Source organism: Aethalodelphis obliquidens, unplaced genomic scaffold (genome assembly GCF_003676395.1).
Source record: "Aethalodelphis obliquidens isolate GAN/ISIS:26980383/991018 unplaced genomic scaffold, ASM367639v1 scaffold22, whole genome shotgun sequence".
Classification (NCBI taxonomy): Eukaryota; Metazoa; Chordata; class Mammalia; order Artiodactyla; family Delphinidae; genus Aethalodelphis; species Aethalodelphis obliquidens.
The window spans coordinates 6,768,496-6,780,920 of NW_020837966.1; the positions used below are offsets into that span (position 1 = coordinate 6,768,496).

Sequence of the window (12,425 nt, forward strand, 5' to 3'; positions counted from 1 at the left end):
CAAATAGGCCCATCTGGTTTTGATCACCAACATATTGGGTGCCAGGCTTGCAGCAGGGCCATTTCTTATTAGTGATGTAAGATCGGCCCTCTCAGGCTGGGCTCCTGTCCTTTGTCCCCACCCACCTTGGTCGGGTCCACGGGCCCACTTTTACCCTGTGCCTTTGTTCACTCTCCCAGATAAGTATGCTGTGCGCTTCATCCCCCACGAGAATGGTGTCCACACGATCGACGTCAAGTTCAACGGGAGCCACGTGGTTGGAAGTCCCTTCAAAGTACGAGTCGGGGAACCCGGACAAGCGGGGAACCCTGCCCTGGTGTCCGCCTACGGCTCAGGGCTGGAGGGGGGCACCACAGGTAACACACTGCCTCTGCCTCTTGTCTTTAACGGAGTTGTCCCCGGGGAAGAGCAGGTGGAACTCTTCAAGCCCCCGGGAAGCCTGCCATCCTCTCTCCCCAGGGAAACGTCAGTAATGCACCCTTGGGAGGCTCTCGCTTGACCTGCGGTAAATCCAGAGTGAGGGCTTGATGGCTGCGTTCTCACAGCTCATTACCGTTTGTGGTGCTGCAGCTGTCTTCCTTTGCCAGGTTCTTTTAGGACCGGGACACTGATAGGGAATACAACACAGCATCTTTTGTTTTGAGGGTTCCTTTGCCTGCACAGAGTTCATGATGCAGGTAACGGGCCTCTGGGGAGGTCCCCTACCCACCAGCTCCTTTCGTGGACCCTGGCCTCCTAGAAACACATTCAGTCGGCAGTAAGACCTGTCACAGCCTGGCTCCTTTTTATTCTAATCCTAACGGGGGAGGAGAAAAGACGAAAACAGTCAAATTCTTTTTTAGTCTTTGCCACAGATGGAACACGTTTGATTGTGAAAAATACTGGCAGTGAGGAAGTATGTAAAGTTCCATCTTGCTTCTCCTCCCTCCCTCCCTCTGGGTCCAGGAGGAAACACGGCTTAACAGATCGGGGAGGACCTTCCAATTGTCTCTTTGTTGGTCTTCATTCTTTTTTTTTTTTTTTTTTGCGGTACGCGCCCCGTTGCGGAGCACGGGCTCCGGACGCGCAGGCTCAGCGGCCATGGCTCACGGGCCCAGCCGCTCCGCGGCATGTGGGATCTTCCCGGACCGGGGCACGAACCCGTGTCCCCTGCATCGGCAGGCGGACTCTCAACCACTGCGCCACCAGGGAAGCCCCTGGTCTTCATTCTTGGTCACTTGGTTGCTTAGCTAGTCGGTTTGTTAAGAAGGTAGACATGGAGTTTTATTTTATAGGAATAGTCTTAGTGCTATTTGTATTTCAGTACAACTTGCTTTTGTCCCTTGACATCTTAAGGAACTTTCCGTGTCAAAACCTACTGATCTACCTGCCTCGTAATGGCTGTAGTTAGTGTCCATACCGTGAATATAGAGGTGGGCATCAGGGGTGTCTAGTGTGTCACTGTTACGGAAGGTGCCAGGGTGGGGAGCTTGTCCACTTACGTTTCTTTGCAGGCGTGGACTCACTGGGACGCAGTTTGCGTCTGAGTGTTACTTTGGGGCCTCTTAGGAAGGATTCTTGAGTTCCTTGTGTGTGCACATTTTGCTGTTAGTCTCCTCCCTACCCCACATGGTGAGTGGGACAGAGCAGACCCACAGGCAAGGGGATGAGTGGCCGTGGTTTCCCGGCATCCAGCCCTGTGGAGTGAGTGTCGTAAGGGGACGAGGGGCCCTGCCCGGGTGCAGGAGTGACTGACCGGCTGGTGTGCCACCCTGCGACTCTGGCCACAGCAGTGGCCTCAGCAGAACCTCCCACAGGGTCTGCATGAGCACTTCTCATCTCCCCAGGCCCATCCTGTCTGGCTCCACACTGAACTCTGGGCCAGCAGCTTGCCCTTTGTAAAAGGCACTGTATTGTTTCACCCTAGGCAGTGTCCATTATACAGATGAGCAAAGTGAGAACTCAGAAAGGTTGAGTCACTCCCCGAGCTTACTTAGCTTGGAGCGGGCAGAGCCAGAACCAGTCCAGGTTCACAGCCTCAAGGCCTGCTCGCTTAACCCCTGAGCTTTGCTGCCTCCCTAAATGGCTGGCTCGCCCCGAGGCAGTGGCTACATCCCTGGCCTGCTTTGTGGGGTGTCCTACACAAGGACACCTATCTTCCCAGCAGCCCTGGAAGGTCCCCAGGCAGTAGTGCAGGCATTTGGCTCCTGACAAGCCATCCACCCTTGAAGCCCAGGTGGGGTCCTCCTGGCACTTGGAGCCCCAGCAGGCCCTGGTCCAGGCCCCGCAGCAGCCACTGAGGTCTCCTGTGCTGCCAGCAGCCACCCATCCCCCTGCTGGGTCACACCTGCTGTGCCCAGGGCCTCTCGTGCTTCCTGTTGGCTGTTCGCAAGCCTTCTCAGGAGCTCAGGTTTCAGGCTGTGCTTTGCCAGCACTGGATGCTGCTGAGGGAAGGAGCTGGTCTTGCAGGGAGACTTCCAGCCAGGAGGGAGAGGTACAGAACAACCCTGTTTCAAATCCTGTGTAAATATTGCTCTTGTCGAGGGGAAGGCGTCTTGTTTTTCTAGCCCTCCCGCTCCCAGGCCTTTTCCCAAATATCCATCCCAGGATTACACAGCTGCAGTGCGTGTGGAATGAAAAGGTGTCTCTGCCCGGCTGCTGGAGGGCCTGCATCCTGACCTTCGGAACAAAGCAAGCTTCCCTGTGTTTTTATGGGTGGGCTGGCGGTATCTCTTGGCTCACGCTTTAAATGGTCAATTCTGCAGGTTTTAGAGCAGGGAATGTGGAGAATTTGGGGTGGGACTGTCTGCTGCAGAGGGACTGAGAAGGTCAGGAGTTAGACCAGGGAGTTCCAGACTCTCTGGCTGGAAGAGCCATTTTCCTGATGAAATGCCCCAGGAACCCCAGTGTGCACGAGATGTAAGGGGAGAGCCTCCTTCCCTCCCGTTACCCCTCACCCACCTTGAAGATGGAGTAGGGCTGCATTAAACATGCATTAAACTCACAGGAACTCATCTGTATATACACGGGGGTACAGGGGAACACTGCCATGCCCAGAGATGTCTGGGGTAGTGATTCTGGCTGGAGGTGGTGATGAGAGGGACTCCTGCATGTGGATTTTCTTTCTCCCATCTGCTCTCAGACGAGTGCATTAGCTCCAGGTTAGACAGACCTTATGTTTAAACCCCAGTTCAGCCATTCTCCAGCTGTGTGTCTTAGGGTGAGTTATTTGACCTCACTGAGCCTCCACTTTGTTCCTGTAAAATGGGAATAATAAAGGAGCCCACCTGATAGGTTGCTCTTGCCCTGTAATTCCTTATTTCTCTTTTCCCACCTCATCTTCCTTTCTGGACCCTCACAATCAGGATGAACTGATGTTTCTTAGGAATGGAGCAATCCTGTCCTTTCTACTGCAGCCAGGTCTTTTCATCTTCACTTTAGAAGTATCTTTCCTTGCTGTCACTTGCAGCTGCTTCGTGGAAACGCTGTCCCTTGTTTGAATACCCCTCCCTTTCCCCCAACGTCTTTGCTTCAGCAGGGCAGCGGCTGAGTGAAGGGCTCCTGGGCTGCACAGTATAGAGACAAGGTTGAGACAGTTGTGGAGGCAGGGTGAGGGGGTGGTGCTGGGACAGGAGCCTCGGGAGCTTTTCCAGAAACATCTGGGTTGTATTCCGGGTTGCATGATAGCAGCTCCTTTGTCTTATTGATAACCAGAACAGTAATTCTTTCTCCGGCGGCCTCCGAGCTATAATTAAACCAAAATAGTTCCCAGCTGGGGCGCGTCCAGGGCTCTAGAAGAAGCCCAGCCCCGCAGAATGCTATGCCGGGGATGCCCCGTAGAGGGCACTGTAGCAGGTGTGCAGCTGGTGACTGACCGCCTCTTCCCCTTCTGAACTAGAAAGGGGCCTGGGGAATGGGGCCTTTTTCAGGGCCTTGGGCTCAGGCAGGAACGCCACAGTGGTCATTGGTTGGCACTGTCTTTGGGCCCAGCTTTCCTTCTGTCACGAGGGAGGATGTCTGTGCAGGAGGCCCTCATGGACCAGGCAGGCAAGAAGTAGGATGTCCTGGAGCTGCAGTTAGGGCATCTGAGGCAGCCCCGCTGCCCATCCAGAGGCCAGGAGACGGGCCTGGGGTCTGAACCCCCTCAGACTTGCTTCAGTACCATCTCTGCCCCTCTCTCCTGTAGCTCTGATTGGCATGTGGTTGAACCTCCTTGAGCCTCATTGTCGTTTGTTAAAGACGAATCACTGGGCATGTAAAATGACGGGCACAGGACCTGGAGCCGGAGTGGTGCCAGTGGTATTAGCAGGAGCTGCTGTTCTGGTCCTGTTCTTGTGTTCAAGGCAAAGTGGCAGGGCTGGCAGATCCTAGCGGCTACCCTGGTCTTCAGCGTGGTGTCTGGGGCTAGGAGCCTGAGGAGGAAGGAGGCAGCGCTGGGCTGCCTGGGCTTCTCCAAGTCCAACCAGAGGAGAAAGGAAAGGTCAGAGGGGCCCACGCTTCCCCCACCCTTGGGGGCAGAGCTGGCCCTTGGGGGCGGAAGCAACATTTCAGGCTCTCATTGATGACTCAGGCTTCTCGCCCTCAGCCACGGCTCGTGCCCAGAGGAGAAAACAAGGCAGTGCGTGCTTGTGGACAGAATGTTGGCCACACTCCTGCCTGGGCCTTGGAAAGGGGTTACCATCCCCCAGGGCCTGAGGTTCTCTGCGCCAGCAGCTCAGAGCTAGTACTGGTGGGTTCCCGTGCCACCAAGGTGACCCCTCTGAGAGGGAACCTCCGTGTGCCCCGCCACTGCTTCAGGGCCCCCAGAACGCTCCCCAAAGCACACCCTCCCCATCCCTCCAAACCTTCCACGTGATCTTTATCCCTGCTTCCTTTCTCCCAGGTATCCAGTCTGAATTTTTCATCAACACCACCCGAGCAGGGCCAGGGACATTGTCCGTCACCATTGAAGGCCCGTCCAAGGTTAAAATGGATTGCCAGGAAACCCCCGAAGGGTACAAAGTCATGTACACCCCCATGGCTCCTGGAAGCTACTTAATTGGCGTCAAATATGGCGGGCCCAACCACATCGTGGGCAGCCCGTTCAAGGCCAAGGTGACAGGTAACAACCACAGACACCTTTAAAGTTATTCTTCCCCCTGTGGAGGTGATCTTGTCAGATTATCAGCAGAGCTATTCGATAGTAGAAACGATGATTTTAGAGATGTTGAATCTGCTTTGAATCTTGAATGTAAAGAAATGGTAGGACATGTCAGTGACTGCATGTTCGAAAACTTGCAGGCAGAGTAGGGGTGTAGAAGTTGAGAAAGCACATTAGGTGGTTTTCTGTCTCAAACAGAAAAGAAGGAATGTTTACATATTTGAGATCTTACGTATTTGTTTAGGTCAGGGCCTGAAAATTCCCCTCATTTCTAACCTTCACTTTTAAAATAATCAAAAGTTTTTATTAAATTTATAAAAATGTGCCTCCTTCAGAGCACTGGAAAAAATACCAAACGGTAAAAACCACTTCACCGCCCACCACCCAAGGTAACCACCATAAATATTGTGGTGAATTCCTTCCACGTGTCTCTTTCTGCTTGGTTCACTGTCATATAAGTAGCATAGGTTCATTGCAGAAAATTTAATTAAAATTAAGTAAATTAAAAATTCAGATAGAAAAATCATCTTCTAATATGCCGAGAGGGGAACTCCTTGGCAGTCCAGTGGTTAGGACTCAGCGCTTTCACAGCCGAGGGTGCAATTTCAGTCCCTGGTCAAGGACCTAGGATCCCACAAGCTCCGCTGCACCACCCAAAAAAAAATATATATGCCGAATCATTTTTGGTATTTTGTCAGTGTCGTCCCACATGTTTACACTGCTTATACGTAGAGTATTTTATATAAATGGAAAGATATCCATTCCATAGGGCGGCACGTGGTTATATTCCTGGGGCCCATGCTTATGACCTGGAAGGACCTTCCAGGTCAAGTCAGCCGAGGCCAGACTCTCCCATATACCCAGAAAGCCAGATCTTAGTTGTGTGGGGCAGGACTCCAGAACCCCATAGAAGACGTTATGGGGGGTGAGATGGAAAAGTTGTGGCATTTAGATCCAGGTGTTGGGGGGCGTGAGGTAGGGGTGTGGTGGCTCTTGGATCCAGGTGCTGGGGAGCCGGGGCTCTTCTGGGGCTTCTGCATGGGGTACTTGCCTTGTCTGGTCAGTCATGCCTGCTTCTCTCCCTTCCATGTCCTAGGCCAGCGTCTGGTCAGCCCCGGCTCGGCCAACGAGACCTCATCCATCCTGGTGGAGTCAGTGACCAGGTCCTCCACGGAGACCTGCTATAGCGCCATCCCCAAGGCATCCTCAGATGCCAGCAAGGTGACCTCCAAGGGGGCGGGGCTCTCGAAGGCATTTGTGGGCCAGAAGAGCTCCTTCCTGGTGGACTGCAGCAAAGCCGGTAGGCAGCCTGGCCCTGCTCGGGGAATGGAGGGCATGGGGCGACACCCTCTGTTCTGTGTACTTTGGTCTTTCCTGCTCTGGTCTGCAGTGCCCACCCACCCATGTAACCCAGACATTTGCAAGTAACCGTGTTCATTGCCCTGTTCTGCACTTAATATTTTTAAATGATTTGCCTCTTGATTTTTTCCAAATGACCTCAAGGTACATAGGAAAGGTCGCGTTATCCTCATTGCATTGTATCAGTAACCTGGCCTCTCCTCTGTCACTAACTGCTGTAATTGCAATTTGAACTTGGGTATTTATTTGGGTGTCAATGTTAGTTGCCTGGGTTCTGGCATCTAGCACATCTGGGCTGGAAACCTGGCTTCACCACTTACTTATTTCTCCCTTCCTCTCTCCCTCCCTCCGTTTCTTCCTTAATTTCCAAAGCTTATTAGCCGAGTGACCATGGGAAAGTTACTAAATCTCTTTCTAAGAGTCAGTTTCCTCTGCTCTAAAATGGGAATAGTCATAGGACCTTCCTGAAGGTTCTCATGAGAATAAATGAGATCAGAGTAGCCAACACTTACATAGCCTTTACTGTGTGCTAAGGGCTTCACATGCAATAACTCCTCTAAACCTCACAAGAAGCCCATGAGGTAGGTGCTAGTGTCATCCCCTGTTTACAGATGGGGAAGCTAAGACAGAGAGAGGTGAAGTACCATATCCAAGGTCACCCACCCAGGAAGTGGCAGGGCAGAGATTTGAAGCCATGAGAGTCCTGCTCGTAATTGCTGCACTCTCCCACCTCTCAAAGGTCCCCAGCATCATCAGAGAAGCTTAACAGGCAGTAACTGGTATCTTTCCTTTGGCTCCCATATCCCCGCCTCTTCCTCTGCCTTCTGGGATGCATCTTCATGGAGTAACCACCTTCCTCTGCCTCCCAGGTTCCAACATGCTGCTGATCGGGGTCCACGGGCCCACCACCCCCTGTGAAGAAGTCTCCATGAAGCATGTGGGCAACCAACAATACAGTGTGACATACATCGTCAAGGAGAAGGGGGATTACGTTCTGGCCGTGAAGTGGGGAGAGGAGCACATCCCTGGCAGCCCCTTCCATGTCACTGTGCCTTAAAACAGTTCTCATCAAGTCCTGGGAGGCGTTCTGGTGGTTGCTTTTGTTGCTTGTTTGTAACTCGTTTTATACAAAGTCCTCCAGCCCGTTTGTGGGTCTGAAACCCCATCCCAAAAACATTGCCATGATTTTTTAAGTACCTTCAGAAAGAAGTCCTAAACTTGACTCTTCAGGGTCATGTTGGGGACTCAGGAAATGCAAATTTGTTCAATAGGCCCGGAAAACTGGACCTCTTTTGGCACAGATCACCCCCTGCAGACAGAACAAGAACAGACAAGGCTGATATTTTTAAGACATGAAGTTGTCTAGTCAGTTTGCAAAACAGGACTGGACGGAAGGGCAGGGAAAATGGGGACGCCTAGTTTATGTTGTCGTTTAGAAAAGAAGATGACCCTATCACATAAGAAAAGGCCATTGGGTGACACCAGTTTTAACACTACTGCCACCCCGCCCCCGTCTCTCAAAGGGCAGAGTGTCCGAGGTGACAGACTGGCCGAAATGGCTTCTTGGTGCCTCTCCCCTCATCCTGCTACTTATTTCCCTGCAGAGTCATTGCATGTGACCATCTTGACAGCCATGTCTTTGCCTTTGTTTTCAAAGTCCGTTTCAGTCGCTGGGTCTGAGGAAACTCTGCAGTGGCAAGCAGCCCCCCCACTTGCCAAAGATCCCCCTTTTTTTTAACCAACACTAGCCCTGTTCTTAACATACGCTCCAGCCATTTGTCTGTTTGATGAGTCTCACCAGCATGTCCAGAGACACCGCAGGTGGGTCCAGGTGTTAGCAGAGGCCTGTCACGTGACCTAACACTCCACACTCACCCCCAGGCAGCCCCAGCGTGAACTTTTTCTGGAAGATAATTATAGAAGGAAACTCCTGCCAACCTTTGGCCTGAAAGTCAGGGAATAACAGGGGAGGGAAGGACAGCAGCTCATTGGTGGTCCTTTACCATTTGCAGAAATAATGAAAGCGTATTTGGCCCTGACCACATGTAACCCGAGGCTCTTTGGAAAGCAATAGTGAGCAGGTGCAAAATTCCGAAAATGGGGGGTACCAGGCATTTTGCATGCCTTCTTGCAGACCTGCTTTGGAATAAAGTGAAAGCACTCGGGGACTGCCTGACCGCAGGGCCCGGATGTGTCGTGTGGTCTGGGCTGGCAGCCCTTTCAGATTTGCTGTTTCGTCCTGAGGAGGTGGCCACTGTCATCTCGAGTGTGTCCATGGATGGGACAGGGTGAGGTGGGTGACCCTCCCCGAGGTGTAGCAGCTGAGGGTGAGTGTTGGCAAAGCCCACCTGTTAGGAACTGGAGTGGCCCGAAGCCTGATGTGAGAGGACCACAGGCTTCGTAAACCGGGATGTGGAAGCAAAACTGGAACCAAATGCCAACTGTAAATTGTATCTTATAACTTATTAAATACAGCGTTCGCTCCATAAGCTCCCCAGGTGTTCTTGGATGGTGTCCTTTGGTAAATGGTTTGCGTCTCTGACCGGCTCTCCCAAACCCTGGCCGAAAGAACGCAGGCTAAGCAACTTGTCGTAACAGGGAGCCTCGCCTCTTTTTTGCGGGGGGACGTTCTGTTTCTCCGCAGGCCTCAGTGTGAATTTATCAGGGTGAGGGGTCCTGGCACCAACACAGCCTCCCGGAGAGGTTTGCTAGGGCTTGACCTGGTTAAGAGTCCCAGATGTGAAACCCACTGAGGGGAAGGCTATGGTTTTAAAAAAAAAAAGGTGAGAGAGTCTTTTTCCTGATGACCTGGGAAACCCTTGAAATAGGGAAGCAGTATCACCTGTCATCCCATCGCCCTTGGACAGCAGGGTTTGGAATTGGTGGTGCTGCCTTCCCTCCATCCTCTCTGCCTCTGTTCCTCCTTTCTGTTCGGGAAGCTTCTCCTTGCTGTGTGCTTAGGACACACTTAGCCCTTGCCTCCTCTTGCCCTACAGCAGTGCTGTGACATGATTTTATGGTGACGACACTAACTCAGGTGCTGCATTGACATGTTTGCAGTCCCAAAGCTGACTTGGGGCAGACCCTGGGCCCCCTGCCTTTTTGTCCCTAGAGTGGAAGCTCTGCCTCCCTGCTTATCCCACCGTGGGAACAGGAGCCGCCCCCCCAGGCAAGCCTCTGGCAGTTGTCATGATGATGGGAAGTCTGTTCTGGACCCCCAGCCTTGTATTGGGGGTGAGCGGTGGACGGAAGGGCAGGGAAGGAAGACTCTAGATCTTTCCGTGTTTCTTCCTGACACCTGGCTGTGGATCAAGGATGGCAATTTGTGTCCCTCTGAGAGGTGGGAGGAGGGTTGGAGACAAGGAGGTTCCTCCTGCCCGTCCTTCTGAAGGGAGCACCCTTGTCTGTGGGCCTGCACTGTGAATGTCTGGTCCTGGACCGCAGGAGGCCCGTGGGCTTTGGGGAATGCAGGCTCTGCCCAGTGGGTCTGGAGAGGCAGCAGTCGGCTGAGTTTGCCCGAAGAAGAAAACAGGGGCCCAGCTTGAAGCCAGGTGGTTTCTGGGGAGACCGCATTTGTAAGTTAACAGCTGGACTTTGGCATCAGGTAGTCTAGGGCTTAAGTCCTGGCTCGGGTGCTCACTGGCTGTGTGGCCTTGAGGAGTTTGCTTCACCTCTCAGAATGTGCCCCCCTTGGGGTGGTTGTGAGGGTTAGATGAAATCCCACTGGGAGCTGTGAGAGTGTTGGCCACTGCTCTCTATGATCAAACCCTGCCAGGTGATGCGCCTCCTCCACGGGCCGCTTGTTAGCACCTGGGGCTGCACCTGGTGGTCCCCCGACAGTTACGTCCAAGACGTCTCAGAGTGAAATTTGTGCGTCTCTCTACTGGTCAGTGGCTAGAACCACAGGGCAACTGTTATCTGCACCTGGACTTCCTGCTATGGGAACCGGCTGTTGTTTGTGCAGACACATTGAAAACTGAAACTTGACCCTGGACCAGCGGTGCCACGCCCTTTCTGACTTTCACTGGCTGACTTTGCCCCTTTCCTACCAAGGGTTGGCTGGACGATCGCTCTTTTGGTGGCTGGTGGAGATTAGGCAGACCGCAGCTGCCAGCTGCCCTGCAGAGATCCCCAAGCCAGAGGAGGCCTGGCCCCTTCCAAGCCCAGACGCCCTCCTCTTCCTCATCCAGTTTCCCTCTGCAACCCCGTGAAGCACTCATCAGCAGTGCTGCCAAGAAGGAAACATTTTATTAACGTTTCCCTTTGTTTCCAGTGCGTTTGTAAACACGTGGGCCCTTGACCATGTGTCTAGTCTTAAGACTTCAAAGGGCCTTGAAAGCCACATTTTGATGAGTTTGGTGCAAAATGAGTTGGGCACATAGGGATTTAATTTGCCTTGAAAACTGCACAGCCTTAAAAGTTAGCAGAGTATCAGCTTCCCTGGTGGCGCAGTGGTTGAGAGTCCACGTGCCGATGCAGGGGACACGGGTTCGAGCCCTGGTCTGGGAAGATCCCACGTGCCGCGGAGCAACTAGGCCCGTGAGCCACAACTACTGAGCCTGCGCGTCTGGAGCCTGTGCTCCGCAACAAAAGAGGCCACGACAGTGATAGGCCCGCGTACCGCGATGAAGAGTGGCCCCCACTTGCCGCAACTAGAGAAAGCCCTCGCACAGAAACGAAGACCCAACACAGCCCAAAAGTAATTAATTAATTAATTTTAAAAAGTTAGCAGAGTAAAGGTTAGTGGCAAAATGAGTGCTCAATCCTTGTCAACCCCCCAAGTTTGTTTATTCTTAGATTATTTTTGGCTGCGTTGGATCTTCGTTGCTCCGCACGGGCTTCCTCTAGTTGCGGCGAGTGGGGGCTACTACTCTTTGTTGCGGTGCGCGGGCTTCTCATTGCGGTGGCTTCTCTTGTTGCGGAGCACAGGCTCTACGCATGTGGGCTTCAGTAGTTGTGGCTCGTGGGCTCTAGAGCACAGGCTTAGTAGTTGTGGCGCACGGGCTTAGTTGCTCCGTGGTATGTGGGATCTTCCCAGACCAGGGCTTGAACCCTCGTTCCCTGTGTTGGCAGGTGGATTCTTAACCACTGTGCCACCAGGGGAGTCCAGTTTGTATTTTGAAATGGGGAGCAAGATCGTTAATTTAAGTGCCCTTTGGCCTTAGTGCTCAGCCAAAGGAATGAAATCTTTCCAAGTCTCCATTCCCTTGTGGGGGGAAGGGGCTTTGTAATCAGAGTATTTCAGCTAATGAAAACTCCCCCAGAAACAGCTTGTTTAGCTAATTTTTTTCTTTTCCTCACAATAGCAACTCATAACTCCAAGAGGGAGTGAAAATGTCACATCGCTCAAGGCAAGCCTGAATCTGATTTTTTTCTCTCTGGCTTTGGTCTCAGGATGCTGCCCAAAAACATGGTGGGAGGAATCTTTCTAAACAAAGGGATCCTTTTTGCTTTGTGATAAGGCTTTTGTCTGGGCCCCTGAGCCCGCAGGGGACCGGCTCATGTGCAAGGAATTTAGGGTGGCCTACCCCACACCCCTTCCTTCTTCCGCTAGAGTTCTCCGCTAAAGCAGGCTGGCAGGAGATGGGGAGTTTACGAGCCTGATTTGTGGCTCGCATCCAACGGTCCTGCTTATCTCCCCAGGACAAAGCTCGAAGATGAAAGAATCCCGCAGGCCTTTTATTGCCCACTTTACTCCCTCTGCCGTGACCACCGCCTTCCCTAGGCACCAGGACACCCCTCCCTGTCAGTGTGGACATTCTTAAGGCAAAGCTGATGCTGAACGCAGGTGGGATGATCTCAGAGGAGAGGCAAGTCCTGGCAGAGGCACCGAGCCCCGGAAACGCCTGCTTCAGGCCCCACTAGTAGCAGCAAAAGAACCTAATGTGTGCGAAACGCTCAGAAAGCAGCAGGTCAGATGCTGCAGCTGCAAGTCTGGATTCCAGTC

At 52.7% G+C, this 12,425-nt stretch overlaps 1 protein-coding gene across 5 annotated transcripts in view; it reads left to right on the forward strand.

Moving 5' to 3' along the window:
- The window catches only part of FLNB (filamin B), a 139,008-nt gene extending 130,037 nt beyond the window's left edge, over positions 1-8,971 (forward strand). For all 5 annotated transcript variants that reach the window (XM_027121189.1, XM_027121190.1, XM_027121191.1 and 2 more), the window contains 4 exons: positions 180-356; positions 4,862-5,080; positions 6,216-6,419; positions 7,348-8,971. In XM_027121189.1, the coding sequence (XP_026976990.1) occupies positions 180-356; positions 4,862-5,080; positions 6,216-6,419; positions 7,348-7,535 (788 nt within the window). In that variant the 3' untranslated portion in view covers positions 7,536-8,971. The remainder of the gene's footprint in view (positions 1-179; positions 357-4,861; positions 5,081-6,215; positions 6,420-7,347) is intronic.
- The last annotated feature ends 3,454 nt before the right edge of the window (positions 8,972-12,425 follow it).